This window comes from Melampsora larici-populina (assembly GCF_000204055.1).
Source record: "Melampsora larici-populina 98AG31 unplaced genomic scaffold MELLAscaffold_25, whole genome shotgun sequence".
Lineage (NCBI taxonomy): Eukaryota > Fungi > Basidiomycota > Pucciniomycetes > Pucciniales > Melampsoraceae > Melampsora > Melampsora laricis-populina.
This window is the reverse complement of record NW_006768789.1, coordinates 649,900-666,990: the sequence shown is the minus strand read 5'-3', so window position 1 is coordinate 666,990 and position 17,091 is coordinate 649,900. Positions and strand designations below refer to the sequence as shown.

At 41.4% G+C, this 17,091-nt stretch overlaps 3 protein-coding genes across 3 annotated transcripts; all 3 read left to right on the top strand.

Annotated features, from left to right (window-relative positions):
• Positions 1-4,586: 4,586 nt before the first annotated feature.
• MELLADRAFT_123903 (carboxylesterase) lies at positions 4,587-7,417 on the top strand (the record flags this gene model as incomplete). Its single annotated transcript, XM_007411528.1, has 11 exons — positions 4,587-4,784; positions 4,871-4,956; positions 5,020-5,209; positions 5,306-5,316; positions 5,410-5,597; positions 5,661-5,692; positions 5,761-5,827; positions 5,915-6,000; positions 6,107-6,714; positions 6,799-6,923; positions 7,022-7,417. The coding sequence occupies 11 exons, from the start codon at positions 4,638-4,640 to the stop codon at positions 7,159-7,161; spliced, it is 1,680 nt and encodes a 559-aa protein (XP_007411590.1).
• Positions 7,418-8,354: 937 nt separating this feature from the next.
• MELLADRAFT_88228 (carboxylesterase) lies at positions 8,355-10,831 on the top strand (the record flags this gene model as incomplete). Its single annotated transcript, XM_007411529.1, has 11 exons — positions 8,355-8,501; positions 8,588-8,673; positions 8,749-8,908; positions 9,011-9,021; positions 9,086-9,290; positions 9,372-9,374; positions 9,449-9,515; positions 9,600-9,685; positions 9,793-10,400; positions 10,491-10,615; positions 10,692-10,831. 11 exons carry the CDS (start codon positions 8,355-8,357, stop codon positions 10,829-10,831), a joined length of 1,638 nt encoding a protein of 545 aa, XP_007411591.1.
• A 1,114-nt stretch (positions 10,832-11,945) lies between these two features.
• MELLADRAFT_107814 (uncharacterized protein) lies at positions 11,946-13,494 on the top strand (the record flags this gene model as incomplete). The annotated part of the gene is made up of 6 exons (XM_007411530.1): positions 11,946-11,966; positions 12,081-12,148; positions 12,242-12,294; positions 12,649-12,772; positions 12,850-12,971; positions 13,406-13,494. The coding sequence occupies 6 exons, from the start codon at positions 11,946-11,948 to the stop codon at positions 13,492-13,494; spliced, it is 477 nt and encodes a 158-aa protein (XP_007411592.1).
• Between the last annotated feature and the right edge of the window lie 3,597 nt (positions 13,495-17,091).

Sequence of the window (17,091 nt, the reverse complement as noted above, 5' to 3'; positions counted from 1 at the left end):
TAAAAAAACCTATGACATACATAATAAAATGTTGTAAAAAAAGAAACACAGACCAACAAAGCGGGGAGGGCAGGGTGGCCTTGAGAAATAGATAACACTTTGAAGAAATAAGATAAGATAGATTTCCAAATGAGAAGATGAATAATGGAATATGGTAAATAAAATTGGTAATCTCTGGTCAACAAGAGATGATGTCAATTGCCAAATTGGTAATATCACAAAATCAAAACCCGGACCAACATCAAATACATTTTTATTACACATCCCGTATCCTATTATTCAGTGACATTCCCATCAGGAAATAATATGTTGCAGCCATATTCATAATTGATGAACATATGACACAAAACCTTTCAAATGATCAACACAAATTGTAAACAGGTACAGCACAAAACATTTGATTTTTTCTTGAGTGTTCATCAATCATGAATATGCCTGTACCTACAACTATAAATGTTTGATTTAAAACTCCCGCAGTTAGAACCTGTTCCTAGCTTTACCCGTCTTATGTGTGCATTGCAACTATTGGTTTGTGCACCATTAATTGAGTTACAGATGTGCAGTGCGGATTTCATCTGACAATCTGCAGATGAGACTCAAGTACCTCATTAGGGCATCTTGAGTAGAGGTTTTCTGGTGATTTTCAAACAGTGTCCAAGTGTAAAACAAACATTTATCTGAGAGCAAAATCAGAAATTGAGCTTTGACTCTCTTGATACCAGAGCAAAGGGATCTGTTAGTTCTGTTTGTTTTCAGCACAGGGCCCTTTCTCACACCTCAACATGAGAGGTTTTGAGGCTGAAATGGCCGTGTCTGCCGTCCGAGTGGGACATAAGTATGGTATTAGACAAGTGTCAGATGCTTGGACCAGCTGTCTTTGATCCCTTATCCTTATTATTTTCAACTGCTCGGCACCCTATCATTTTCAACTTATTTCACCTTATCAAAGCTTTGATTGAAGGAATTAATTAATATGCCTCGAACATCACGTTGACTCAGAGGCCAAAACCCTTTGTTTGATTCAATCACTTGGAGAAGTAAATGAAAAATACAAATAGGGTCCAAGTGTGAAATGAAAAACAAAAAAATTCAACTTGAGACGCCCTATTGCCGTGGTGTTGGGTATATGGGCAATTACGGGATACAAAGTAGCATCCGGGCAAGTGCCCGGCTTTGTGCCCAGATATTTTTTGGCAGTAAATTTGAATTCTGGGCCCGGACTTTTGCCCAGAAAATCAAAATTTACTGCCAAAATAATTCCGGGCACAAAGCCGGGCACGTGCCCGGATTCTACTTTGTATCCCACAAATGAACCATTTATGTGGTTTGATACCGTGGTGTACCCACCTTTGGTGGTGTGTGATCACTGTCAATTTTCAAAACACCATGTGTTGGTGTGCACGCCCGGCGATTCAAGAACTTTCACATGCTGTGTATCCACCGATCGACATATTGTGGAATGTGCTGCGATGTGGTGTGGCTATTCTCACTGGTATGCTCATAGGACAGGTGTACGCGGAGTGGTGCCGCGTAGCGGCACGCACGAAACGAGGTTTTCTTGAATTACTGGAATCGGATAAAAGTGATGAGAAAAAACTACCGAGACCTATCGTCGACTAACAAAGAAAAGACCCCTATGGGGAGGCCAGAGGCTACACTACTACAATTTGTTTGTACGATACTAACAACTCATGGATAAATGTAAAGAATAAAACCCCTTGCCCTTCACTAACAGCCCTCTGAAAAAAGTCTGAAACACGCTAATCTATTAGTAGAAATGATAAGAGAAGAAAGAATTTTGTTTGATGGTTTTTTGATTTTTCATAAGTGGATTTCTGTATTGGAAAAGATATTAATTAATGTGATACGAAAGGAAACTAAACTGATACTTATTAATTTGGATTATTGTGAGATAAATGTATATATATAATTTTTTTTTTTTTTAATTTTTTTTTTTCGGTGAGGGTGGGTGGGTGACGAAAAAAGAAAGTGGGAAACAAGTACTATCTTCCGTCTGGCGTGTATGTGGGGAACTAATGATGAATTGGGTTTGACTGATCTCTGAAGATTTGTGGATCGTGTACCGGGGAACGTTACTATGTACTGAGAGAGGATGTGGAGAACTCCTACCAACTTCATCTGGAGACGTGTATAGCAGATCCACCTACTCCCAATCATCTTTGTTCGATTGTTTGGGGGATCTTCATCTTGCATGTCGTCCTCTTTCCCAATTAGTTCATGTTATACACGTGAAATCCATTCTTGACTATACTACTTCGTTTCCCATATCTGACCCCCATCTTGCTGACTCCACTCAGTTAATCGAACACCAACTACGATGATAGTAGTCACGTGACTAGCACGACTGCGGCACAGACTATCTCACATTGTGCTCAACAAAACCCACGAGGTTCCACACATCTGTGGAACTCACTTTGTTTATTCTCAATACATATGGCATCATGATAAGTAGATCCTTGCTGGCAGTTCCTGAAGTTGCTGAGCAGTGACATCAACAATAATGGCGTGAAGAACCGCTATACTACATAGCAAACCATTGAAGGAATAATTGCTCACCCTGATAGCGTCGACATGTTCGTCAAACACGATGAAACTTAGCGGCGTCACGGTTCCCCCACTGGCACCGTTTCTTAAATGCTTGTCAGCGGGTGAGCCCCCAAGACTGCCCTAATCGTAGCCAATGTTCAGCGTTAGACAGCACATTCGATTCATTGGAGGAGACAGACTGATGTGTTTTTACGCTTATTTACGCGGCCATCATATGTCGCATCCGCTCGGTCGGGTTATCTTGTTTGTATGCCAACAACACGCTCAGATGTCTATTGCGACGTTTAGGTACATCACATCGCTAAGAGCACCCACTATGGTTGCGGTAACGAGGTGATTTATCGTAACTTTACCGCTAAATTGCACACAGGTCCACTATGGGCCTGTTTTACACTTGCGGTCCCTACGACTGCGTCAAATTTTGCATCACGCTTGTTCAAATCTACGAAAGCTTAAAACTTGATTTATCGTAGGATTTGACGCATCCAATCGGTCAACTGCCATCCGATGATTCATCTGCATCCATCCAGCTTTGCACACCGGTCCCTACGACTGCATCAAATTTTGCATCACGCTTGTTCAAATCTACGAAAGCTTAAAACTTGATTTATCGTAGGATTTGACGCATCCAATCGGTCAACTGCCATCCGATGATTCATCTGCATCCATCCAGCTTTGCACACCGGTCCCTACGACTGCATCAAATTTTGCATCACGCTTGTTCAAATCTACGAAAGCTTAAAACTTGATTTATCGTAGGATTTGACGCATCCAATCGGTAAACTGCCATCCGATGATTCATCTGCATCCATCCAGCTTTGCACACCTTCAATCCTCTTTGTCCCCTCAAGATCCCGGCTTGATAAGATTAGCTGTTTACTCTGAACTTGCTGAAAAAGTTTTTTTTTTGAAAAAAAAAGTGATCTCGCGGGATCAATTTCACCGAGATCAAACAAGAGATGAGAAAGCTTGTTGGCTAGTTTCTTGTCAACAACTGAAGACTTCACTTTGGTTCTTTCTAGTCACCAAGGTGGTCATCAGCATAGAAGTGAGCTGGGTGAGGTGCAGTAAGATAGTATAAGTCAGTTCATGATTTTGCCATAGAGTGTAGAGTGTCTTAAGAATGCGTTATCGTTGGTAAATCACTCGTTACATCAATCCGTAGTGGATTTCATGCGTTTACCAACTTAGCTAAAACACGAAGAAGGGCTTTTACAGCCCTTTTTTATATTTTACATCTTGTTCGGGGTCTGTAAATTTTAAGTAAAATTTTAAGGTCGTGAACCACCTTTAGAGGTGGTTCACGGTTTGGCGATCTCGTAATCGGCCTTTAAAATTTTTAAATTCTGTCCCTGAATTTCCAAAAGACAGGGACAATTGAGCCGAAAAAAAGAATTACTTACATTCTTTCTTTTTTTTGTTCCTGGATTCTGACAATTTTTGGTCAAGAAAGGACCTTGTTTTCTCGTATTTTTTTTTTCTCGATGGCTTCCTCTTTCATTAACAAAAATTCTGTACAAAAACACAAGAAAACAAAAAAGAAAACAAAGCCAAAAAAAGAACGGTTGGGACTGTGTTCCTGAATTTACAAAGCTGTAAAACGTAAGTTTACAGCATTCGCCGCTTTGCGATCAAGCTTTTTAAGGATTGAGCAACCTTAAAAAGACTGATCGCGACTCGGCGACCACGTTGCTCGCGGTTCTCTTCTTGAACCGCCCTAATTTTGCGCTCAGGAACGCAAAATTTACGATAAATCACCCTCATGATAGTGGGTACTCTAAGGGATATTATGCGGATGTCTGGAAAGTCTCTTCCTCGGATCGGGGATCATCCCGAGAACGATATTTCAGAAACAGATTCGATATTCCGCTTTTCGCCTCGCTTTTGCCTCCAAGCAGCTCCAAGCTCGACATGATAGCGTCACGATATTCCGTGACGAAAACGTTACATCGAACAGAATGCGCATCGTTGCCTGTTGTCTAACATCAGACATTTAGGATAAAATCACTTGTTCTCGAATCCTCTTGACCAATTGGGTCTACTCTAGCTTCAATTTCAGTTACTCATTCATGTCTTCCAACGATAAACTTTTGGTTAATACCAACTTTGGGCCGGTGGTAGGGTTTCAAGATACTCATCCACTCAGTGATCGATCGACAGCCTCCAGTGTAGCAAGTGGTCAAATCGGAGATCAACTCCCGATCAACAAGTGGCTTGTTCGTTCAGCTTCTTAGATTCGCCTCAATTTGCATTCGATTGAATTCTCATGGCCCTTCTATCACTCTCCCATCGAAATCCCTAGGGAATACCTTATGCGCAAGCTGCAAGATGGACACGTCCCACGCCTCCTAATTCCTGGCAAGAACCTCTTCTGTGCCACGAGTTCGGGTGAGTCATCTTGCTCGAAGTTCGAGTCATCTTGAAAAGAATCTCACGCATTTTTGGGTTTAGCCCACACTTTCCACAACTACGGTTTCCACAAGAACCACTCTCACAACAACCAGTTTCCGTTGAAGTGATTTATTTGGGAAAGCCAGGACTTCACCCCCGAGCTTGGCGAGAGCAATCAGAAGAGAAAGGTCACAACTTGAATGTCTTCCTCCCTGATGAAGTTCAGACAGGCGATAAAGTTCCCGTAATGGTAGGTGGTCCAAATTACTCATTGCTATCATGATATGAAACTCAATGGTTTATCAAACATATTTATTCACCAATCTTGAATCTGGTTTTACTATAGGTTTGGATTTAGTAAGTAATGAACACAGTCGGACAAGCCCAATCAATGTTTATATCCAAAGTGTTGACTTGTCACATCAAATCAAAACTGTATTCAATTTTCAGTGGAGGTGCTCTTTTGAACGGGAGTGCCTGCGTATCGATGTACGACCCCACCGAATGGATTCGCAGAGAAGCTGCCGAAGGACGAAAGTTTATCGTCGTGACGGGTAATTATCGAGTGAACCTGTTCGGTTTTCTGTCTTCTTCAGAATTGGCGGCCCAGGACGAGGATGGATTATCAGGAAATTACGGTGAGTTGTATAGAACCGGAAACAATACACTGTCCTAGGCTAATAGTCTGAATCATTTTGTAGGGGCTTATGACTGTATATCTTATCTTCAGTGGGTGAGATATTGCACGTTTTACCTCATCCCACTGCATGGATCGCATACCAACATCACGTTCGTCACCAGGTCCAAGACAATATTGCGAAATTTGGTGGCGACCCAGACAATGTGACTGCCTTTGGGGAATCAGCAGGTATGCGTAGTCGTATGACCTCGCCATTTGGTGGATTAAAAACTCAACTGATCGGTCATCTATGCATATGTTTTCTTTGAAAAACAGGTGGTGTGGTGGTTTCTAATCTTCTTCTATGCCAGAAGAAACTTTTCAAGAACGCCATCCTTCAATCTGGTACTCCTGGTACAATCGTAAGTTTTATTGAAGTCATACAATCTTCCATTTCATCCCATTTTACCCATTGCTTAGTTTTAGCATTTGCATCACTCTAATGTTCCCCTTGAATCCAACCCAAAGCCTTATGTAGAACCCAAGTTGGCTGACACGTTTTACGAGGAACTATGTGACAAAGCTCTGAAGACCACTCCCCAAGCTGAGCGTCTCGCAGCTCTCCGATCACTCCCAGCTGATGAGCTTCTAAAATACTCTCCTCAAGGCGCTGGCACCGTAGGATTTTCGACTGAACAGTCTAACAAAGGCATTTGGACTTCTGCTTCAGGAAACGACGCTTTGAAAGAAGGCAAATGGAGTCCTTATCTCAAATCAGTGTTGCTGGGTACGACAAAAGACGAGGGAAGTATCTTTGCGATGCTTTTTCAAGGCGTTTCGAAAGACGGATACGACTTAATGTGCGAAAGAATGTATTCAAAAGTACCACGAGCGCATCTCGATAAGCTTTATCCTCCTGTTTTCCCGGATATCAAATCTGGAGAAAGTCCAGACTACGCTTCTAGTGTGGCATGTCAGCTTTTATCCGATCAAATTTTCATCGCACCTACAGAAAACTGTGCCAAAATTTTGAGCTCCACTCCTAATGCTCAAACCGGTGAACGTCTCTCGGTGTATATGTATAAATTAAACGCTACAGTAGACAAGATTGAGGACGGACGAGGCTTAGGTGCATTGTAAGTCAAAGCTACGCCATCTTTGGATTATCTGATGTTGCGCTGAGCACTACAATTAACGACATCTCTGATCTTCATCTTCAGTCATTCGGTCGACGTTCCTTTCATTTTTAATATCAAAGGAGCTTGGTCGGAAGATTCTACCAATGCCAAGACTTCAGCTCTGATGGGCAAGTACTGGTACACCTTTGCTAAATCTGGGTGTCCTGGTCAGTTCTTCTCCATATCTTCGGCGCGTTTTCCTACAGTGTATGCGTGAATATAAGAGCCCAAATTTCATCGACTGACATTGTTGAATTTAAAATAGAATCTACTTGGCCCCAATATGATATTGCTGCACCATTTCGAACGGTCTTTGAAGTCGATGGTGGTACCAGCGTTGAAGATATGGCTGGCAAGTCTGAGCTTGAAAAGGCTCGACACGAGTTCTGGAACCAAATATCATGAGTCTCATTGAAGACCAATCATATGAAAAAATATATGTTCGCAAGGCTATGGCTTGTTAGCCTGAACACATCTTCTCTACGAGTGACAAAGCCGTTAGGATCAACAACGCCCAAGACATGCTTGATTCTTGACTAAAGCCGTGATGAACTCCATTTTAGCCTCTCAAAATATGTATCTCCTCACCCCTAATGTTGAAGTGTGTATCTTATCTTGACTGTATCTCATGTATATCGCATCCGAACTTATTTCGACTGCCAGCCTTGAAATGATTTAGTTCGTTTTGATCCGAATTTTTGATGAAATCACGTTGATTTCAGGTGGCAAGATAAAACGAGGTCATACTGTAGTCAGTAAAGTGGTGATTAGAGGTTTAAAACGTGTTGTATGCCCCTTTTGTGTCGTGTGATTATCCCTTTCTGACAGGTACTGATCAAGAGACCTTCAGACCACCTCTCTGCTCTTTGAAACCCTGCACTACCGATGGGCTCATCTTATGACTGGCGTGTATCCTGGCCACCGTAATTTCAAAGATATTCAGGTGTGGGGTCTTTGTCTGTGAAGAACTCGGATCAGACATCAGTCTCGGATCAGACATCAGTCTTATGTGAGACTGATATATGATGGAAACAATCCACAATCTAGAGAAATGAAGATTGTAAATGAGAGAAAGAGCTAAGATATCCTTTTTATAATAGACATGAGGCGCATGTTTCCTGGTTTTTGTGGTACTCAAACCAACGGTACCACTGTGACTTTAAGTTTGCAGTTCTTCGGTCTACCGGAGATCAGCGCACTGGTTTGGCGTCAGGCGCCGAAGTTTCCTCAAACCCCCATTTCTACAACAGCGATGACACAAATTGGGCGAAAGACCAAACAGCTCTTTGTGAGAGGGTTCATGCATGCAAGTTGAAGGGCCGGATTCGAGTTATGGTGTTGTCTCGGATTGCTTTTGAGAGCTTTGATACAGAACCTTTGGAGTCATCAAATAGTCATCTGATGACGCTCAGAAGTGTGAGTAATTCATCTCACAAGTCATAAATTGCAAAAAGAGTACTTCTAGTCTGTGATTCGATTTGTCAAATATCAGCTTGCTTCTTTACATCCATTTCCCCAATCTTTAGATAATTCACCGATTTGAACAATACCACTTGGGCTTGATAACCTCGTAGAATCTCACATTTAGCTAGTCATCCATGGCTTCAGAAGATGAATTTTTGGTTCATACCAGCTCTGGTCCAGTGGTAGGGTTTCAAGATACTCATCCGCTCAGTGATCGATCGACAGCTTCATGTGTAGCAAATGGTCAATTCGGAGATCAATCCCCGATCAACAAGTGGCTTGTTCGTTCAGCTTCTTATGTTCTCCATAATTCACATTTGATTGACTTCTCCTGGGCCTTCGATCACTCGCACATCGAATATTCAAGGGAATACCTTATGCTCAAGCAGCGAGATGGACACGTCCCACGCCTCCTACTTCCTGGCAAGAACCCCTACTGTGCCATGAGTTCGGGTGAGTCACTGTTTTTATTTGAGTTCCTGTTTCATTGTGAAAAAACTAACCTTCGGACGTTATTTTGGAATTCAGCCCATACTTTCCACAAACGTCAGATCCATTTCTCACAGTCTACTTGGGAAAGCCGGGCTATCATCCCCGAACTTGGCGAGAGCAATCAGAAGAGAAGGGTCATAATCTGAACGTGTTCTTACCTGATGGTGTCCAGCCAGGTGATAACGTTCCCGTGCTGGTAAACCATTCTGGTTCATATCATATCACTCATGATGTCATGAGAGTAGGCTAATAGGCTTATCCACATTATCCACAAAACACGGCTCTGATCCCCTTCTAGGTCTGGATTTAGTACGTAGTGAAAACAAATTTATCAGGCTATCACTGTGCATTGACATGTTACATACCAATTCAGTGGGGGTGCCCTTTTGTATGGAAACTCCAGCGAGTCAATCTACGACCCTACAGAATGGATTCGTCGAGAAGCTGCTGAAGGACGAAAGTTCATCGTAGTAACGGGTAATTATCGAGTGAACATTTTCGGCTTCCTGTCTTCTTCAGAAATGACGGCCCAGGACGAAGACGGATTATCGGGAAACTATGGCGAGTTTGCTTATATGGTGCCCAAAAGGATATAGTGCCCCTAAGCTGATAAACTCGATTCTTTCATAGGTGCTTACGATTGTATAGCTTATCTTCAGTGGGTAAGTCATCTCTCGCTAACACTTTGCGATATGACTTTGTATGTACATCACTCTAACTTCGCGCTTCCCACCAGGTGCAAGACAATATTGCGAAATTTGGCGGCAATCCAGATAATGTGACTGTCTTTGGGGAATCGGCAGGTTTGTACGATACTCACTATTCATATGCATAAAAGACTTGATCAATTGGTGGTTCATGTTATATATATTCTTTTCAAAATCCAGGCGGTGTGATAATCTCAAATCTTCTTCTTTGTCAGAAGAAATTATTCAAGAACGCTATCTTGGAATCCGGCTTCCCTGGTACAATGGTGAGATTTATCTAACACATATTTGCTCTTGTTCTATCTCTTTTGTCATTGTTGCTGAGATTTGACATCCCTGACACTCAAACTTTGTCGTGAAATTTATAACAAAGCTCTATCAAGATTCCAAAGCGGCTGATGAACTCTACGATGATATATGCACCAAAGCTTTGAAGACCGGTTCCCGGGAGGAACGTCTCACAGCTCTCCGATCGGTTCCAGTTGATGAACTTTTAAAATCCGCTCCTCAAAACGTTGGTAGCGCGGGATTTTCAGTTGAGAAGTCTAAGAAAGCCATTTGGACTTCTTCTTCAGTCCATCAGGTTTTGAAAGAGGGCAAATGGAACCCATATGTGAAATCTGTGATGCTAGGAGTCACAGAGGACGAAGGAAGTATATTTGTATTGTTCACGCAAGCCCATCTTCCCGATGGATACGATACCCTGTGTCATCAAATGCTTCCAGGAGTATCTCGAGAGGATCTCGACAAAGTCTACCCACCTTTGTTCCCTAATGGTACTTCAGGCAAAACACCAGACTACACATCGGTTGTGGGATGTCAAGCTTTATCCGATCGACTTTTCAACGCACCTTTGGAGTGTTGTGCTAACATCTGGAGTTCTACTCTGAATTCCCAAAGCCATGAACACCTTTCGATATACATGTATAAATTGAATGCCACAGTACACAAGATTGAAGACGGGCGAGGCTTAGGCGCATTGTAAGTGCGGAAAGCTGAACACCATTCCTTTGACTGACATTGTGCTGTGCGAAATGCAACGCTAAAAACGTTTCTCAAATGCGTTTCCAGTCATTCGGTCGACATTCCTTTTGTTTTTAACATCAAAGACGCGTGGTCGGAAGACTCTTCTAACGCCAAGACGTCAGCACTGATTGGAAAGTACTGGTTTAACTTTGCTAAATCGGGCTGTCCTGGTACGTTAAGCTTTGCCTACTTGACGCGTCCTGCAGATGTAAGCCCAAGAGACTGACGTGATTGGACTTTGAATAGAACCTACTTGGCCACAATATGACTCCGCCGCCCCATTTCGAATGGTTTTTGAGGATGATGGCGGAACTACTGTTGAGGATCTGGCGGGAAAGTCTGAGCTCGAAAAGGGTCGTCAAGAGTTCTGGAGCCAACTCCTTTGATGTCCGTCCACAGGGCAAACTTGAGGAATATTTTTATAGCCATATGAGATAATCCCACCTACGAGAGGGTGTGGCTTTTCAACTTGAATAGGGTTACTTTACTCATAAACGCTTGCAGGCAATTTTTTCTTGAAATGATTCAACGTCCAATAACAATGAAGGGTTGTAAATCCAACTGTCGCCTCTTATTTTCATGTTTGTATCTTGTCTTGATTGTATCTTGTATATATCATATTCCACTCGCTCTCAACTTCAGCTATGAGACGCTCCAGCTTATTGCAAACTTCGATGATGACGTGACATTGTTTTCAAAGGTCCATCATATAACCAATTGCATTGAAGCCATCCGGGAAGATTGGAAGTCTGTTCAATTGGACTGTGTTCCAAGATACATGTTCTCATTTCCGTAGCTGCCCTGAGTTGGGTTATTTCCACAAAGTCGTTCGAGGAGTCCATTGGTTACTAACCCAAAAGTTCCATCTTAGGTCCGGCTCTAGATGTTTTGTAATGTTTTGGCACGAGATTTGATCGTACTGACTGACTTGCGATGAAGACAAATTATATAGGCTTTCCAAGCCGATCATGAATGGGTGTGAGTGTGTGTTGAGTCAGTTAGTACTCAGCCTTTGTTTACAGCGCACTGCCTGTCTCCCGCTTTAGGCTCTTCTGACATGATGATTGATAGAAGCAGAAGCGGTCAACAATCACATTCCATGGTACTTCAAACCCAATCATTCTCTGAAGGGGGTGTTGAAGGGTGTGACTTCCAGACTCGAGGTGAACTTTGAAGTATATTCAGGACTTGGCTTGTGAGTACATATATACGAGATCGGCGCTCTTTTCTCCTAATTCCCTCCGCATATGCCATATATGTATTTATTTATTTCCGACCGAGAGGTGAAACAGTGAAGTCAAATCTGAAGAGTACCTAGCGAAAGAGACTTGAATCCTACAAGGAGTGTCAAAAGATATATAAACGAAGCCTTCATTCAGCATTGAAAGCTTCCTAGTACCCTTCTGTCTCCTCAACCAAAAACACGATCATCACAATTCTTGATCCATCACGATCCTCAGCATTTATATTCGAACCTCTTGATCTCTAGAAAAGCTTTCCATGGATAATCCAGTTACTCAGGTAAAGTCGCGTCCCCTTTTATCTGCTTACCCGGACAACAGTTTGAAGAACTCTATCGGGAGGTCGATCATGAATGGATCTTATTCGAAGCTGATCACATCATGTTTCTGTTAGATTGAAGATGTCGTTCGATCAATCACTGAGCCCTACAGTGCAAGGGTGATTGCCGATAACATTGAAAAGTGAATTTCCAACCCAAACTCAAGACTCTTGAACTGACATTATTATGAATAAGATCTGATCACAAGAACTATCTCTTTATAATCCTATCTCAGATACTTTACTCGTGATGCCCAACTCATTCATCCAACTATAAATCAACCCTATAGTAAAGAGAACGGAAGAGAAGATTTGAAAGGGATTTATAAGATCTTGTAAGGATACATACGATCAATCTTTCATCAAAATCGAATGATTAGATACTGTCACTGATCATCGTGGGTTTTTTTGTGGATATTCTTGTTATGTGTTTGATATTTTTCGAATCAGTCGAACACAGACTATTGATAACAAGATCGTATTTCATGCGGTGATGTTCAATCATGACAAAACTGAATGTGCTATCGGTGAGTTTCCGCCACCGATTTCGAAATCTGATTATAAATGAGATCAAATGATAGGATTTATGCATCAAACTAATCACTTCTTTTCAATTCAAAAACAAAACTTGGATTGTAAATAGACTTGACAGAACATGTTACCGCTCGAAGTCCAATCATTCGATGCTTCTCTAAAGGTGGAACAGTAAGACTAATCGTCAAGATTTCAATGAAGAAATGTGAAGATGGAAAATACAGAATCTATCGGTCAGTGCGAAACATTCCAAGAACCTATAAAGAATTCAAAACTGATGATCTATAATTATAATTTATGAATTATGTAGTCAAGAAGATAATGCACCTACTGATCTTACAAGAGGTGGTTGGCCAATCGCTTCTATTCCTGGACTTTCACTCATCAATGATCTTGTAAAAGGTACAGCTGGTTTTATGATTGCTAAGTTAGGTATGTTTCTTTTAGATAGAGGTTGGTTTGATGTTTGAAAATGAGTTATTCAGAACAAAAAGGCCGGAGGATTTCTATTTAATAAAAGTTATCACATCCAAATTTTTGATCATACTCTTTGTAAAAATTGGTGATTTGGAACCTTTTTGGTTGTTTTTACTTGTTTTCTTTTTCTTGAAAACCTTTTTGGAAAGAAATCAGTTTATGTTTTTCAGTTATATCCTTTAACACACTCTTCATTATTCTTTACTGAACCAAGATGAGGCAGGAGTTTATGGCATGTACCGTTCAATTCTTTGTAATTATTGTAAACACATATTTGGAAATGTGATTTCATTTTCTTTGGAAATGTGATTTCATTTTCAGAACGTTCCTTCTTAGTACTAGTGGCCAGCTTTCCGCTACAAAATACATTGCTCTTTGAACCTGTGCAGTGATCACACACCTAACTTGGTATAAGTCCCTCGGAGTCGGAGCTTGCGGACTAAGTCCCACCCCGCTGTACTCCGCTGTTGGGCTTTAATGTTAAGCTAGAGCGCAACTGTCAAAGTTTTGTTCATTGGAAAATTGACAGACAATCTTGAACCATAGTGAGTGACACTCTTCTACAAAGCAATTAAAATCGTGATATTTGTACAAGATTGATGTGTAGAATCGTTTCTAGAATGCCTCTACATCTCAGCCCATGTATGAGGTATTCTGGAACCAGGATCCTATGGAATTTAAACCATTATTCTTAGAAGGAGTGATGATATATTGTCTCTTATCAGTTTAACACTCAGCTCAGCATCTCATGGGTCGGCTTGGTATGCTTGGAGTTACATTGGTTTATGAACCAGACTTACCTGAGAAATCTCTTTTCATGTCCTAAAGATGTAGGTCTCGTGGCACATTTCGATTAACAACTTTTCCCCTACGTATTCTTGTCTCTGTGGTATATCTTTATGAAGTTGGACTTTAATCAAAACTAGCACGCAAACTGAAGCAATTATAATAATTGCACAAGGAACCTGATGCTCAAGTAAAATGTTAGCTTTACCTGGTCCTTACCATAAAGAAAAGTCTTGATGTTTGAATCTATCATACACATTCCGCTCTGCAAAAAAAAACTCGCTTCACAGCCTTCACAAGTTCCCATGCAGTGCATCATCAATCATGTGCAACAACCGACCCCGGATTTTGGTTGACCCCCGATTCGTTTCAAGGAGTCATTGAAGCTACACTGCGGTTCAAAAGATTCGTAATCTTTATGTGATTTCACCATCCTGTTCCAATGATGTTGTTTTCATATGTTGATGACATGCCCAGTAAAAACATGATGTAAACATATGTGGTTGCGTTGCGAACTTGTTATTCTGATCTTTGTTCAACACTCATCCTACATAATCGTGATGTAATCAGCAGGCATGCTGAAGGTATCAACAATAAAAGTCACACATACTTACGACATATCGCTGATATAATCTTCTTGGTTACATTTATGAAATGCAATACACACATCGTCCAAACATGGATTCTGGAACATGAATCCAACCCAGATCTTGATCGGTTTGATTTTGATTCAATTTTAATTGTCATTTTATTGTATTGGTATTGGTATCTCGATTTTGATTTCTGATTTCCTCTGTTGGCATCATTTGGTTTCCTTTTGGTCACAATACTTTGCTTACTGGGGCAACACAGTGACATGAGACGCTGGATACGTTCCGGATGTACCGTACAAATAAGAAAAACAACAATGTTTGTTCAACAAAAAGACTTTTAATGTAAAGAAGTAATTGTAGGTAGCCATAGAAGAAAATCCCAATGATATATAACAAAAGAAAAGGAAATGATGAGCCAATCCCCATTCAGTCAATATCTATCAGTACGGTACATCTTCTTGCCACTAGTTTTTGCCAGGGAGAAATATATTATTGTTTGGGGGTTGGACTTTGAGAAACTTGAGGATGAACTGAGAGGCCGATTGAGAGCAACAAAATTCAATGCAAAGGATATCCAGTCAATCCTTTGGGTTCCATACAAGGACATCCAATGAGCAGAAAAAATCACCATGGACTAGTGATGACCAGGAGAGATCAAAATGGGTCAGCAACTCTAGAATAACGGCTGGACAGACAGATACAAAGCGAGATGAAGGCATAAAGCAGCTATACTTCACTTACCAAGAATATCATATCACGATCGGTATGCAAGGTCGACAGATGTTCATCGGACCGACAATCTTCGCGGCGGTGAAATTGAGTTACCTGAAGTCACGCAAAAGCAGAAACAATCAGTTCATCTAGTACATGTTGCACAGAAAGATGTGTCGTACTATACCCACCAAGCCTTTCAAGTTGGGAACTGATTGGTCTTTGGTTGTATGGCCTAACTCAGGTCCGTATCAATAAGAAGAGTGAGATATGAGGTCGCGCGAAGGTGGAAGGCGGGGGTCATTGATCAAAACCGAATCAAATCCAAGCAGCCACCGAGACTGATGAACGAAATTGGATAAGAAGGGAAACGAGGGAATGGATATGATAGTAGTATAGAGAAAAGAAAGTAAAACAAAGAAGAGATAATAAAAAAACAAGTCAAAGAGCGGAACAATGTGAAAAGTGATCTGAGACTTGTTGTCAAAAGGGAAATGACTTGATTTGAGTGAAGGTTTTCATGACTTGGTTTTCCAAAAGTCGAACCTCGGGTCTCGTGGGCTTGCTTGCGACAGAGCTTTGGTATCAGAAGCTCATGAACAATCTACATCACTGAGCGGTCCAAGATGAAAATTATATGTGAAGTACCTGGTGAAATCATAATGGGCACATTCAGTTTATGTTGTGGTCAATTTATGTTCTGATGAGGTATCAAGATACCTCGAGAATTTGTGTTTTCAAATTATGACCCAAGTACATCAGCTCTACATATATTTTACAAAAATTCAAAATCCACATCACAATTACAAAACAGATTTGTCACTGGTAGGTAAAGTCCCATGTTTCTCAAATGTGATTACTGGGGGTGTTTTGAACACATATTTGCCCTTAAAGTTTGCACCGTAGTGTATGTATGTAAAACGCTTAAAGCCGAACTGATGATCTGTGAGACTGTGAATTGCGTAGTGATGGTGGCTATGGCGCACGCCGTTATTCTACCAGCGCGATCTCGGACAAATGACCATGGAAGCGAAAGGCATTGCAAATGCTTCGCTTCGCACGATAATCCAACATCGGGTATTGTAGATAGCTCGGGTATCTAGATGAGGCTCTCGGGTAATCCCCTCACGTTGTATACACCCGGTGGAAGGGTGTATACGCGAGTACATACATATCAATACACATGAAAGTACTCGTTATGAGTTGAATTACCGCGCTAATGGAGATTCAAAATTACATGCTTAAAGCGAGAGAGTGAACGGGGTAATCAAGCAAAGTGAAATCTACTGGCGAGGGTAAGTGAGAAAAGAACAGGGTAAAGAGGGAGAAATGAATCGGCGTGTAAAATCTAGAATGGAAGGGATTGAAAAGTGGGAATGTTTAACGTTCAAACCACCGCTGCCCGAATCTGACTGGGTGAGAATTGGAAAGACTGTGATATGATGTCAAATTGAGGTTGATGCAAGCATTTGGAAAAGGGATTGTAGCGAGGAGCACCTCACAGAGGCCCGAGTAGATTATGCGACAGCAGTTCAGTGCCTACGAAAAAGGCAATGATGAAGTTGGATTTAGGACGATTGAAATGGGAATGGAGACCAACATTGACCCGTTAGCGAATCTGTTCGTTCGGCCGTTGTCCTTTGTAAAGGCGGAGAGCTTTGTAATACCCGTTGCTTACAATGCGCATGGCGCGTTCTAGACCCTTTTACTAACTAACATGATGAGTGGAGCTCGAGTTTTTTCTGCTAATCGAAGGAAATGTAGATCGGCTGTAGCCAAAAGAATAAGTGAGATCAACGATCGATAAAAAGTTGGAGTAAATCAAATTAATGGCACCAACGCCTTGTAAGAGTGATTGCTAGAAAAAGGAATAGGTTCTACATCATCATTTGCAGAATTGTATGTACCATCTTGAGAAATGGGAGGGAATACTCGGAAAGGTTTATTGGTGAATGGATGGTAAGGTGAAAAACAGACCTACACCA